The 15,212-nt window shown below is 40.5% G+C and overlaps 1 protein-coding gene across 1 annotated transcript; it reads right to left on the bottom strand.

Moving 5' to 3' along the window:
- Positions 1–379: 379 nt before the first annotated feature.
- shc3 (SHC (Src homology 2 domain containing) transforming protein 3) lies at positions 380–11,112 on the bottom strand. The gene is made up of 12 exons (XM_030769351.1): positions 10,540–11,112; positions 6,306–6,376; positions 5,523–5,586; positions 4,599–4,718; positions 4,184–4,237; positions 3,941–3,992; positions 2,849–2,978; positions 1,823–1,970; positions 1,540–1,597; positions 1,160–1,354; positions 695–1,014; positions 380–508 (listed from the first exon to the last, which is right to left on the bottom strand). Exons 1-12 carry the CDS (start codon positions 11,110–11,112, stop codon positions 380–382), a joined length of 1,914 nt encoding a protein of 637 aa, XP_030625211.1.
- Between the last annotated feature and the right edge of the window lie 4,100 nt (positions 11,113–15,212).

Below are 15,212 nucleotides of genomic sequence, written 5' to 3'. Positions count from 1 at the left end.
TTTTCATATCTTATTCCTCCAAGAGGTTGGTTTGCTCTTCATCTAAATTGCTGTATTATCAGTTGCTTCTTTATTTTTAAAACACCAGATCAACATGTATGTCCAAATGCACCTATGTCTTCTCAAAAAATATAGAATTTCAATCATCACAACAAAATAATAACAGTTCTATAAATCATGTGTCATTTTTATCAACAAATCTCCTTCAAATCGTCCAGCAAGATTGGCCCGCAAGGTACCTAGTGACGGTTTCACAGACCATTACTTCTGTCAGACAGCAGTACCTTCAGACAACTATAGATTCTCTGATTACGTCTTCAAGTTTCAGGTTCTGGGTTTTCGTAACCCTGTTCCCCTCTCACAGACTGAGAGAGAACTGTCACTGTTTCCTCCCCACGGGCTGTTTCAGACACAGTTCACTTCCTGCTGAGACTATTGGCAAGTTGTTGTCACGATGATGGCCAATCAGGTGGCTGATGCTCTCAAATATATGATCTTTAGTTCGTACCTGGAGGAGACATACATTTTATTCAGTGTTTCTGTTTGCCAGATGTAATACAGAGAACTTCTCAAAACATTTCAAAAGAAATTGTCAAAGACATTTTATTGAAGACTCTTCAATAGATGTCATCCTTGTCAAGAGTGTTGAAATCTCTTGGAAAGTGTATCTAAACAGACAGACATATGCACTTACTGTGCCCTCAGGGTCCACCAGTAGTAGGTGTTTGGCCACTCCATTGTGCATGCCAGTCAGGACATAGGATCCTGGATTGGTGGTACTCTTGCGTACCAGGAAGTCTCCATCGTCCTTGAGGAGTTTTTCTGCATCTTTACGGCTCATCTCACGGTGGTACCATGGTTGACCTTCCAGTTCCTCGTGCGCCCTGAAGGCAGCTGAACGCACCAGCAAAGGGCTGGAATTATCCACCGATGCCTCCTTATGTAGCATGGGGGCAGGGGCAGGGGGCGGGGCTGTGGGCGGCACCTGTGTCAGGATGGCATCTTCAAAAGGCTCTGTGGGAGAGAGATGAAAGGGCATTCTGAATATGGATTTCATTCAAGTTTTTCGCATTTAGACACTTTCCAGCAGGTGTAAATTTCAGTATGTTTCTGGGTTAGGAGCAGTTTATATCTATTCGCAGCAGTTTATAATTCTTACTCATGTCAAACAGGTCTTTCCGTGGACTATCTTTGGCTGCCCCTCCAATGCCTCCCTCAGTGGACAGGTCTGTTTCACCTTGCAGCGCTGCCAGCACCTGGCTATCTATGTGCTGGGTATTTACATACGTGGGAATGTCCCCTGTTTTTGGTGCCTGACCCTTCCCCTCAGGCAGACTGTATATGTCACAGGAGCCTGAGGCAGAGAGGAGAGGACATAGAGAGAGATCAGTGTTCATATTTCAAATGGATTATTTGACGATGCTGACTGCCTGTGTGTGGCATACGTTCAAAATGTTACAAGGGCTGTGACTGCCCAGTAAACTGAATGTAAAACTTTTTAATTGAAGACAACTTTGACGGCAATGAGATTGACCTCACCTTGTTGGATGAGCATGGGTCTGCTCTGATAGTATGTCTGGTCAACTGATCCTGGACCCTTCATTAACAGAAATAACCCAGGAGTCACACACATGCATACATACGCACACCCACGTTAGTGTGTGACTGTGTTCTGCGTGAATGTGTGTGTAAATGTGGCAAAAAACTATAAAGGCTAATTCTGCATATAGATCAGTTTGTTTTTGAGGAGTGTGAGTTAGTGAGTCCGTGAGTGAGTCAGTGAGTGAGTGTGAGAACTGGTGAGGGTGACCACGGAGCAGACCTGGTTGCCCTCTGGTGGCTGATTGGTCAGTCTGGCATCAATGAAGCCACCAGGAGGGGGCATCTTGCCTGGGACGTTGTTGTAATATGGATGATCAGGAGGTTCTTCCTCCTCTTCCGTCCATGGAGACTCTTCCAAACTTAACACCCTGAGAGACACAGATTGAGAGAAAGACACATAGAGGGGGAGGGAGAGAGAGAGAGAGAGAGAGTGAGAGGCAGAGAGAGGGAGAGATTTCAAAACTAAGGATACCTCCACAGAGATATAGAATGTTGGGTAATCTGCTTTCAGTCTTCAACAGCAAATGGAAAATGTGTTTGAAGGTATTCCCTGAAACTTCTCTCCTGTAAGCTTCTATTAAACATTAAAAACCTGTCATTTTGCTCTTCATGGTTTGTCTTTACCACAGAATTTCCTTAACTTTGTTCCACAGTTTGTGTACACAGTCCTCTCATTACATCAAATCACCACTGACCACTGGGATAACGCAAAAACCATTCTGAAGAGCCAGCACTGTAATTTGGAAGTTGAATGTATATGGTTTCATATGGAAAGAAAAGAGGAGCAGTCTGTGTTAACATTTAGCCAATGTCCATTCCAGAAAATGCTTTCAGAGCTGTAAAATGGGAGACAGCCTTAATGTGACTGAATATAGATATCATCAGTTATGGTCTGTCTGAAACAACCCACTTAGAATTAAGCCTCCTACTCTCTGTTTCTCTGAACATATGTGTCACACACTTGATAATTAAAGGGAAGACTTTCAAAGCCAATTAAACTCTTTACAAACTCTTAACATTTTTTATTCAAGTTCAAAACTTAAATTGTACGGTATCCTCAAAATAATGCGATGGACGGACAAAAAGCCTCAGTATCTTACATATAAATGACTCGTAGCAGTGTAAATGTCACAGCTTTTATGAAGAAAGGACCAAACACAGACACTGAGGAGCACTGCCAGTCCTGCGGCCCTCTTCTACCCTGCACTGAGTGGACATATGTCTGTTGTGTACAGATCAGTTTCACCTGTCATGTATAGTGGAGACCTTGCTGGAGGGGCACTGTAGGTACTGCTGGAAACGGAGGTCAAATGCCTGACCAATGGTGCTAATCACATCCTGAGCCAGACCATCAGAACATTCCAGAATATGACATGCTACAATGTACAGACACACACACACACACACACACACAAAAACAAGATCAGGTCATATTAGAAACACTTTAAACCACTGATAATAGCACGCTGTCCCCAAAAAAAGTCAGTATACAAACGTTTTAGAGCCGTGTGTGAAACATGACAGATTCTCATTCAGTAATATCATAAGTAAATTATAAAACCAGAGATAGAGCCTAACTGTGACATGGCAAATTCTAATAAAGATCCATCATCATAACACATATTAAAGAGATTACTGATCACAATAATTTAAAAGTAAAAAATCAGTGGACGTAGCTTGTCTTGAAAATCAGTCTTGTAAAAAATGGACTTCCCCAATTAGAAGTTACAAAACAGAAAGAGCAAGACTGCAAACAGCAATTTCTCTAGAAAGGAACAAATGCAGTCATTGTGCAGACAGGGTGTTAAAGACACAGGAAATAAAAAAGAGAGACACGGAGTTACAGCACGAATTGATTTTTACACTTAAATCATTGGTCTACAGCAATCAATTTCCCTTGTTTCCGAGTGCAGCATAACAGGCTGCGTGTGTGTGTGTGTGTGTGTGTGTGTGTGTGTGTGTGTGTGTGTGTGGCGAAATGACTGTGTCAGAGGTTACTTTAACGAAGAGTAAAACTGCCCTTGGCATGGAAAGCCAGTGGTGACATTGGTGATAGCAGCTGCTCTTTCCCACCAAGCCAATCTAGGACACACTGTATGCTATTAAGAGAGAGTGTTTGAAAACAATGGGAGTAGTGCTATCCACGCTACAGATATTCCCTCTGCTATAACAAAGCTTCATTAGTGAGAGAACGGCCATTTAAACAAAAATGACATGCGATTCTGAAACATAAGGTTGAATAAAACGCGAGTTCCTCAAACTAAACAAACAAATAAAAAAAAAGATTTGGCACAAGGTGTTGAAACTGGAAAGGAAACAGAGGAGAAAGAGAACACACCTCTTCGGTTAACAGGATCTTTCGCTACATAGGCAACATAATCAGTCGTGTCCTGCATACATCGAAGAGAAAGAAAGAGAAAAAGAGAGCGAAAAAGATTTCGAACAGTGAAATCACAAATCACATTTTAAAGTCGTATTTCCTCAGGCATTGCTTTCTTCATGAAGTATGTTTTCATGAAATTAAAACCATGCTGAATAGAAATTTAATGTGCTCTGCTGATATCTTTGTTTCATTTCTTACCGGATCACCACCTGATGCAAAAGATATTGACTGCATATGATGGTTAGCTATTATCTGTGAGGGGAAAAGGGAAAAAAAAACACAGATCTTTAGTGAGATCCATTTTAAGATAGCAACTATACAGCAGTATTCATAGCGTACCACAAAGCAGAATTTTGATCTCTTCATGTCAGGCTTGTTAAGAAATGAGAGAAAAAGACTCTAAAGACTTCAACATTTTGTAAGAGAAACACAGTACATGCAACAGTGTAAGAGTACGTGTATGTGTACGTGTACGTGTACGTGTACGTGTACGTGAATGTGTATGTGAATGCGTGAGTGTATGTGTAATTGTGAGTGCATGTGTAAGTGTATGTGTATGTGCATGTGTATGTGTATGTACATGTGCATGTAGATGTGGGAGTACTAAGCCCACCTGTTTGGAGTCGGGAGTCATTAAGTTGAGGCTGCTGGTGGAAATGTTGAGATTGATAGTCATGCCTGCAAACTGCAGGTTACTCTTCCCCAGAATACTTGAGAGAGCTTTAGATGGTGGCTGGGGAGAGACAGCAGCACTGTTAGCTAGAATACACCATAAACACAGCAAAATCAGTCCATTAAAGATACAAATCTGCCAGCTCAGTGAACAGTCCACTTCATAACATATATCCACTGACTCTTACAAATGCCTTATGGTGTCCTTGTAATTTCAGAGTTTTATCTGCCCCTCATATATGGTTACATTAAATTAGCACAGACACTGTAAAACAACAACAACACGTAAGCACTTGTGATTAATATCTATAACCTAACCAATATAATGTGTTAATCTACGTATATTATGCCACACAGAAAACAACCAGTAAGTATATCTCATATGACCTTTAGCAAGATGCATGACAGTAAACAAGTGTGTGACTTTTTCTCAGAGAAAGGTCTTGATTAACACCAGTGTGAATATAACAGTCACACATATCTTCATAACCACGTATATATACACAGACACATAGATTCGCACACATACGCGCGCACACACGCGCACGCGCGCACACTCCCTCATGCAGTCACTTACACACCAACACCCCCTCACACACCAACACTCACTCGCACACTCACACATACAGCAGGAGCAAAGCTTCCAGTTCTGCCTTCTGATTAGTGATACTCTATACTACATGAGTCACCATGCTTGCAGTGTGTGCCGTGGGCTTTGTGTACACCTACGCACACAGTACCACACCACATCTCTCTCTCTCTCTCTCTCCCTCTTCTCTTTCTCACTTCCCCTCTCTCTTGCTTTCCCTCTCTTTTTTCTATTCTCCATCCTTCTCTGTTAACATCCCTCCATCTCCCAACATACCTTTCTCTTACGAAGGGCTCCTTTGGCACCTGGGACAGCCTCGCACACCAGACTGATTGCCTCTCTGAAATAATTCATAAAAAAAAAAAAAGGAGAGAAGAGAGAGGGACAGGGTGAGAAATGAACAAAAGAAAAAGAAGAAAAAGGACAGAGAGAAAAGAAGAGAGTGACAGAGCTGATTTTCCATGCCTGGGAGCTTCACCACATACCGTGTAGGATTTTTTCACCAATAAAAAAAAAAAACTTAATCTGGGTGTGTTTTATCATATTTGTAACATCAAGAGAATCCTTCCTCCCTGAATGATGAAACTATAGACAGAACGATTTAAAACATTTTGTCCACACGCAACCACAGAACCGCAAAAGACTACCACAAGAAATTTCAGCTGCGGGTTTTCAATTCAGGTTGTAAGGAAGTCTACTCATCGAGTCTATGGAGCGGTACATCTCTCCTTGCTCAATGAAGAGCAATAATGTTGTGGCCCTGGACCAGTGTTAATGCCACTGACTCCAGGAAGTCAAGCAGAAAAGTGGACGTGACATACCGCATTCATTGGCTCAGTCCGTTGCTAAGCCCCTTCAACCCACACAGTCATGCTATCCGATAAACAGTCACAGAGCGCTAGGATCCAGCCTCCCTCTCTCTCTCTCTCTCTCTTATTCTCTCCACTCATGTTATGTAACGAGTTATAATCAATCGATTTTCAATGGATTTATGCCCCATCTCTTTTTTAAAGCATGAAAATTTACCAATGTAAGATTTGCAGCGTGAGAGCTCCATACCTTGTTATTTGTGATCTTGTGTTGAAGTCCAAGGATCGCATAGACCGAAGAACTTCTATGCAGCCTAAGTACTGAAATAAGAAGAATGAACAAGGTTTGTGTCTAAACAAACTCTCAGCAGCCCAAGTATTCCAAATCTATACAGTATATTTATTTAGCACAAAGGACATGAAGAATATTTATAAGTATGATATCTGTGAAACACTCAGTAGAATTTTGGGGCGTATCACTTTTAAATAAAAATGTCGACGACCTTGGAAAATTAGCATTAATACATCATTTTGATCATTTTACACATTTAAGTCTAAAACACTGTGTCCAATATATCATAGAAGCAAATCTGCAACAGGACATCACATACCAAATGACACATTTAACATCACAGAATCTAAAAACAATACTGTCCAGTGTTTTTTGCACCTGAAATCAGGTTGTGATGCCAGACCAACTAACTTTAAATGTTAGTGCTCCACCCTGTACCCAATTTCCCCCAAAATAAGTGATGAGGCAAGAGTAAAGATTTTAGGCGGTGGTTCAATACATCTCATAAGAGATCTTACTGTGTTTACAGCATTGAAATGTTTTCTTAGAGGTTCAGCCACATTGGAGCTAAAACTAACTCACCCTGCGTGCCAAACCTGTATGCACAGTATGATCAAATCCAAGTATTAAAATATTTACTCACAAAACTTCTTTGACCAACGTCAAAGAGAACATTCTGTTCAGAAAAACAAAAAAGAGGAGGCCGCGTTTTTTTCCTTACAAAGACGTGTTAATTGTTCCCTAAAACAAACACACCTAGTAAGATGAGAATGTGCTAGAATGGAGCACACTCTCATTTAAGCCATGTGTTCTGGTATGCCTTTAACACTGCACTAGGCAAAGGGTTTGTATAGAAAATATCATGGATTTAGCATTCATATATTGGTAACACCTTCATATGTTGGTAAAAACTTTGGTATCTCAGAATTAAATGAAAGACTAACTTTAAAATGTAACATAACACAAACAAACAAAAATAAAATATAAAAAAAAGTCTGGTATAAAACATTTTATTCACAGTGAAAATGGTAATATTGTTGCCAGCTTTAGGGGAGAAATTGATGGACCAGGTTCAGTCAAAGTAACAGAAAATGAACTAAAATGTAAGCAGAATTGTGAAACCCTGTATTATCGTTATATAAGCAATATGCAAACAGCATCCTAACCATGGACATGTCTCCACTCATAAATTTAAGACAAAAGGTAAAAGTCATTAGATATTGGAGAAAACATAAAACTGGAGACAGTGTACAATGGAGACAGTGTAAAAATACGTCCATTAACTCTCAGTACTATCACCCCCCCCCCACTGCTAGTAGAAGATGACATACATGAATAAAATGGAAACAATATAAAATGTATGAAAAAGTCTAGCCATGGCTGTCAGTGCTGCACATCTAAGGTTGACATGAAGTCATTGCACCGTTTTCAAAAAAGTTAGAATGTATTAAGCAGGAATTCAAACAAAGAACGCAGAAAAACCCTCAAAACAAACAAACAAAAAACATTTACACACCTATAAACACAGTGATGGTATATCCTTACCAAGCCTCAAACCCAATATGTGTAGTTTATATTAGCCTACAACACAAACCTCTATGTCTAAACTCTGGATCACACATCCTGTGATCTAAAACCCAACAACAACATCTGTGCCATTTTAGATAAAAAAAAAAAAGGAAAATTTTATTTATCAAAAATTAAATAACCCATGACCATTTGGTAACCCTCCTTTAAACTAAAATTATGAATTAAAAAAAATGACCTGGAAAGAATATCACTTCAATAGATGACATGTTCTCCAAACTCATCCCATCAACTGTTCCAGGCTCTGATATAATTTTGTAATAAATAAATAAATAAACATCCATTTTATCAATTCATTAACTCACCGCATCACATGTCCTCAAACTCACCACAGCGTAATGACTCACCTTTCTTCCCAAAATCATGTGAATAATGTGAGTCATCGGTATCAATAGACTCACCTAAACACAATGACTCACCTGTTTCTCTCAACTCACCTGAACATAGTGACTTGTCATCAACAACATTTACCACCCCTTCCTGAAGCTATACGGCACAATTGCATGTGTCACTCAAAAAACATGACATAACACATTCATAATTTCGTAATAAACCCATAATACAACTATCTATTGCTGAATACTTGTTTACTCACTATTACACTACAATTACAATAATCACAAAAGCAACAAATGATCAAATTGAGAACTAATAGTGCACCACAACGCATTGACATGGCAGCTCACCCATTGCTGTGTTGAAGCACATTATTAGGAAGAGAAACATTTAAAAGAAGAAAGACAATAGAAAACACTGATGAAGGCGTCCCTATCAATTGACCAAGAGAACCATGTATGAATAAACAATATCTAACATTAAAAAAGCTAAAAACTAATACCAAACTGTCTCATGTTTCAACCAAAACCTTTGGAGTGGAATGGGAGACTATTTTTCATAACGTCATATATATATATATATAAAAAGTCATCAGCCAGCTCTTAACTGTACAGGATACCACTAAATTTCCGAGCGAGCGGTTGCCTACATGTGGCATTTGTGTATGTCGAGCGAGTGTGGACGAGACAGTACTGTCAATGTCAGTCTATGTCCTTTTAGCGTAATGGTGCATGATGTGTACGGTCAGGCACATGACGCCAATTAAAAGTGCTGTGAGCAACACTGCATATTGAACTCAGTACAGGGACATCTAAATGAGGTGCATTCCGGATGGGGGTATACACCCCCCCCCCCCCCTCGTATCCATTGCCAAGAAAAATGGCCCAAATCCCCCTTCCATTTCAGCGTATTGACTCAAAGTTAGTGCTCTGAAGCTCAATGTGTAATGGTGATTCACATTCAAAATGCAACAGGGCCAGGGGAGTAAACTATGAATCATACCGGATGAATCAAAGTCACCCTTCCTTCAATGGGGCTAATGTAATGATATAGTCGCTTATTTAAAGACAGCTAATCTCACATGTCGCAGGGTTATACGTAGGGTCTCCAATATGTATTCCTACATCCAAGAATTTTGTGGACATGGGGCTCTTTGTTTAGTTTAATTTTTTGTTATTGTTGTTGTTTTGCTTCATATGTATTTCTCATATCTTTTTTACAGCTAGGCTGGGGTTGTATAACCATAAAAATGCACTGCATCACAGAATGTTTTTACAGTAATAAAAAAAAAATCTAAAATTGTTACACTTATTCTATTAATTGAAACTTTTTGCTGTCTAACCTTTCACACAGATGAATATAGTTTAAAAAAATAACATCCGTACAGAAGCACTCAGTCTTTACACAAGCTCAAAATAAATATTTCAAAAACTATGATTCACACAGAGACTGGATAAGACAGTGACAATTCAACAGCAGGTCACTGTGGTTACAGTATCTGAATTCCTTTTGACATGGTAAACTTGTAATTCATTTTGATGGATCAAGTCTTTATGGACAAAAATAGACTGTCACCCAGTGTCTCAACTGTGACTAAACTGATGAGGTTTAAAAAAGGACTGGCAGAATCTAATGGCAAATACAATCAGCCTCTGAATTCAGAGATAAATGAGTGTTTTATCATGTGTATGCCTGGCGCTTGTCTTCTTTCATTATAATCACCATGTACAGAGATCATCATGGTTTAAAAAATACAAACGCAATCTGTGTACATGGAGAATGAATAAACTCAAACATAGACACACACACACAGACATACACAGGTAGCACAGCTAGCATAGACACAAACACAAACAGTAACAGCAGTGTACAGTAATTGAAAATAGACTCCACGTAAAACAGGCTCCATGTAAAGGGTAGTTTGACAGTGGAAGCAAGGCGGTAGTGCTTTTGTTTTGCCTTCAAAGCTGTTTTTTCCCTCTCGACTTTTCCAGAGATGACCTTCTCTGTTGCCTGAATTATTTAATGGTTGTGTTCTGGCTTTGCCATTCACACAATCTCTCCGTGTCTTTACCAGCACACAGCAAAATGCAGCTTTATTCTCTGCTTTTTTTTCACCCACCCGTCGTTCATTGAGTGAAAGGAGAGAATGAAAGGAGGGAGAGAGAGAGAGAAGCAGACAGAGAGAGAAGCACAGAGAGAGAGAGAGAGAGAGAGAGAGAGAAAGAGAAAGACTCAAGATGGATTAAAAAAAAAAAAAAACACTTACCTTTACAATGTACGTCACTCCAGGTCCAGAGATCTTTTCGCTGGAATGTAGCCATCCTCGGCACGGCTTGCTCACCAGTCCCCTGCAAGCACCACCAACACCTCCAACGCCTGGGTTCCAGTCCTCTCCTCCCTGCTGTGTCTCCTCCATCCTTCCTTTCTTCCCTGTGCTCATAGAGCCTGGCTCCTGCAGGGAGACAGAGGACGCCAATCCACACGAGCTGCCCCCAGTGGCCGCAGATGAGCCAGAGGAACTAGGGCTACCTGCACCCCCACCCCCTTGCAGCTTGGACACAGCCAGATCTTTGACAGCCGATGGCAGGCTCTTGATACCCAGGAGGCCGCCCGAGTTGGCGAATTTGAGGTTGGACACCTTGTTGATAAGGGTGCAGAGGGTGGTACCCCCATCCTCTGGGTCGGGAGGGAGCACCTCGGCTGGGGGGGTGTAAGGAGGCTCACCCGAGGGTGGCGAGGCAGCCGAGACCTTGGCGTTCATGGAGAGGCCGTGAAGAAGCTCATCGACAGACGTCACAGACTCATTCCTGAAGCGGTTGTATTTAGTACGGTGAAGCATGCCCTTCTATCTGCCTGCCTAGATACGCACCGGCAGATGCAATGCCAAGCTAATTATCCCCTCTTTAAACATATTGGAGAAAATGCCTTATAGTGAATCACAAGGCTATGTGGATGTAGTTCTCCGTTTCTCCTTTCTGGTGATGATGGTGGTGGTAGTGATGGTAGTGGTGGAAGAGCCTATGTAGGCTACTCCTGCTGCTTAGGCTGAAGGTGCTGCTATGAAAATCCAGCACAGCAACCCAGCTCGGTCGCTGGGAATAAACAGCAAAAAAGACAATCCATGAAGGTGGTGAAGAGAGTGGGGTTAAAAAAAAAAAGAGGGGGGCAGGTGGGGGCTATCTCTGGGCTGGTGAGAAGCTCAGATCAAGCGTTGAGGTCCAGCGACAGAGAGCGACATCTCTGTGGTGGAAAAGGCGAATCCTTTCAGTGCTGCCTGCCGGCTCCCAGCAAATGCATGACTCACAGTTCTGAGAGGAGCCTTCGCAACAAAAGGCTTACTGAACACTGCAAATCACTTCCTGTTGAAAAAAAAAAAAAAAAACTCCCACTTACAGCACACTAGAACCAATCAATTCTCAAATTTCCCAGACTAATATTTCCCCCTCACTGCAGGAAAGCTTCACTGTTTTATTCGCTCTCTGTGGACAAGGAAAAGGACATCTGAGAGAATAAAAACCTCAGTAAAAAGGTAATTAGGGAATTTTAACTAAAGGCACACCACTGGCTTGCTAGTCATTTCCCCTTCAAAATTTTACCAGAAGATACGGATTATGCTGTCGTTGTCAACTCGCTAGGGGCTAATATTAATCTAATTTTTAAACAAGATAAGAGGAACAAAAAAATAAATAAATGAATAAATGCTACTAATAAAGCAACTGGATATCATAAATAAAGCGCAAAATTAAACAAAACAAACAAACACCCCAAATGAAAGAAATTCAAATCATGATGTTGAACTTCATTTTAAAAATACAAGAAATAAGATTTCTATCTCTGTGTATGTTCTGGACAATCCAATCTGAACTAAAATCCATAATGTCAGCTAATCTTCATGACACTTAAAGCACCCCCTACAAAGCTCACAGACTACGTAATCTTAAGCAAGCTGTCCATCAGCAGCGTAGGACAATTTTATAATCTTTTTGTCTGATACAAAACACAAGCAAAATCCCTACAAAACTTGAAAAGCTGGTAGATTACGGGCTGTAACTGCAGAAGAAATACAGATATATTCATATACTGCCCGTTTCCTATTTCTCATTTATTTCTGTAATTTAGAAGCATTTTATATATACGTAATTAGGGGCATCTTCTTGATAAATTTAGTCTCCCAGAAATGAAAAATAAAATTAGCATCAACACACAAGAGAAGATGCTTTTCTCCCTTTGTTCATCCCTATATCCTTTCTGCCCTTCCATACACACTGCAACAGAGCTAGGAGGAAATTCAGCAGCAGCTAAGCAACCCACATCAATTCCGGGTGCTTCAACATAAAACACAGCCAAGCCCTTGTCTTGAATTATCTTGGTGAATAATTAATAGTCACGCATAGACACAAATGTTAAGATGTGAGCTAACTACGCAGACCATAATCTCACACAGCGGCATAGTAAATCAGAGGCAGCATTAGCACATAGTCTCGTTTAAAAAAAAAAAAAAAAGGAATGGAAAGAAAAAAAAACAGCCATGAGTCTGAAGCCATCCACATAAAAAAATAATTAAAAAATTGCCATTCATGTAAAATGTCCACAGGAGTGTGTATCTGGAGACAGTCATTCACAAGCTTCCTCCCCTCTCCTCCTCCTGCTGCTGCAGGATTCGCACTGCAGTCCCTCCCAGCATCTCGCCTTCCTGCCTGGCAAATACCACCAAAAAAAGAGAAAAGAACAGATAGAGGAGAGAGAGAGAGAGAGAGAGAGAGAGAGAGAGAGAGAGAGAGAGAGCGCAGCACGTTTGCGTTGTCCTCGGAGACGAAAGCATCAAACACAAAAGGAAGGATAAGAGCACAACCCCCCCCCCTTCCTTTTCACACTATCACAGCTAAGGAAGAAAAAAAATTAGGCAATAGAGGATAGTGAGGAAGGAGACGGCGAATATTATTTTGTCTTCATGTGAATGGAAAAGCAGACTGGCATACCAGTGTTTCTGTGAATGAAGGAAGGCCTTTCCACTTCTGCAAGGCTATCCCTAGGGATGGAATGGTCCTGACCAATCAGAACAGAGCAGGATGACTCATTCAGGCTAGTCTTGCAGAATAGTGGGAGAGACCATTCTCATCACAGATGCAATACAATTCTATTCCCATGCAGTGTTTTAAAAAGCATTTTTTTCTGTTCCAACATGATGGGGGGGGGGGTTCATTTTTAATTTTCTGTCTAAGAAAATGAAAAAGAAATGAATTTAATTTCCCAGAAATACAACGCTTGCACGCAAACATTTCCTTATGTCCTCCTGAGAGCTCATTTTTCAGATCCACATGAATGGCTGGTCATCAGAACAGCCATCCTGTACAGTATGTTCGCACTGCAATTTGCACCGAGCAAAGTGTGAGTGATTCATCTGTTTTTGCGGCCAGGTTCAGAGGGGAAACCTAATTATCTATTCTTAGAGAGCAAGACAATATATTTTCATCAGCTTTAAAACTACAGAGGATATTAGACCAAGTGATTTTTGATTTTTAGTCAAAAATGATTTTTTGAAAATACGACTGCCATAAAAGCAAATCCAAATCAAGACAGCCGGATTTTTTTTGTGCCGCTCTACTGAAACGGAGAGTAAGCATTATATAACAAATCCACAGACAGCTATTACTAATTCCATAAATCAGTGCATCTAACCTTCACACAGGCAGATTAATGCTTTAAAACATTACAAGCGTCTGTATAGTGGTCACCTCCACAAAGTGATAATCACTGCACAGGTTTTGCCAGTGTATATTTTATACAGTAACTTTCATCAACATAATATCACTTGTAAAACTGGTATCTCACTTTATAATTACAGGTTGAGCACTGTAAAGGAAGAGATCCAGAAAGATATTAAAACGCTTGTATGTGCACCATGCTATTCTGAGTGGGTTGTATCGCACACATAATCACATTATATCCAACCATGATGTACTGCATTTTTCCCCACCAATGTCAACACTGATATAAATAGTATAATTGTCAACATGACATGTTATTGTGATATCAACATTTCAGTTGCATTTAAAAATCCTCTACAGTAATCTAGATGTTTGGAGAGAGAGAGAGAGAGAGAGAGAGAGAGAAAGAGAGAGACTGAAAGAGAGAGAAACAGAGAGAGAGAGAGAAAGAGAGAGACTGAAAGAGAGAGAAACAGAGAGAGAGAGAGAGAGATTTCCTGTTGACGGTAAAGGACTCAACACTGGGTTGAGATCATCTTCACAGTCGTGACTGAAGCCTGTCAGGTCCACTCCTACAATGGCTCATTAAACAGCAGGAAGTGCAGCACATTGAGTGGGCTGTACATCAGGGATGGTGTTAAGGGCATCCCTCTCGGCCGCTTCGTTTAACAAACACCACAGCGCCGTGTTCCGGTAACAGAAATTTGCTCTGATTTGGTGTTTATCCTTGAGGTAAAGTAGAAAGATATACATAAAACAAGATCTTCTAACAACAGAGGGACTTTAAGTTTCCATGTTCTGTAAACGAAAAGGTAAGAAATAAAGCACTGAGTCAAGAGAGGCAATTAAAAGTTCCAAATGTAATATCTAGGCTATTTTACCTCTACCCAGGCATGTACAGCACAGACTGCATATATCCGTTACCTCATTAAATTCTGCAGGAGCTTTACACATAAAACAAACATTACACAACAAACTCATTTCCTGTTTTAAATACTGTAACTGATTGTAAGCTAACCTTCCCCTAGAAACTCCATATATAGTGACTATAACATAAAACTGTGGAATGTCAGCAAGGAAAGATATTCCCCAAGGCACCTTTACCGTAACCATAGTTTCAAAAACAGCATAGCAACAGGAATGGGGTGAGGGGGCTGGCTGAAGAGATTGACAGCTTATATGCAGCAAATGCCATTGGTGGCTATGTGCTGGTATTGGTGGGGATGTACTT

The sequence above is a fragment of the Chanos chanos genome, chromosome 3, assembly GCF_902362185.1.
Source record: "Chanos chanos chromosome 3, fChaCha1.1, whole genome shotgun sequence".
NCBI lineage: Eukaryota > Metazoa > Chordata > Actinopteri > Gonorynchiformes > Chanidae > Chanos > Chanos chanos.
Note: the sequence above shows the minus strand (reverse complement) of the source record. Positions and strands in the feature narration are given on the sequence as shown.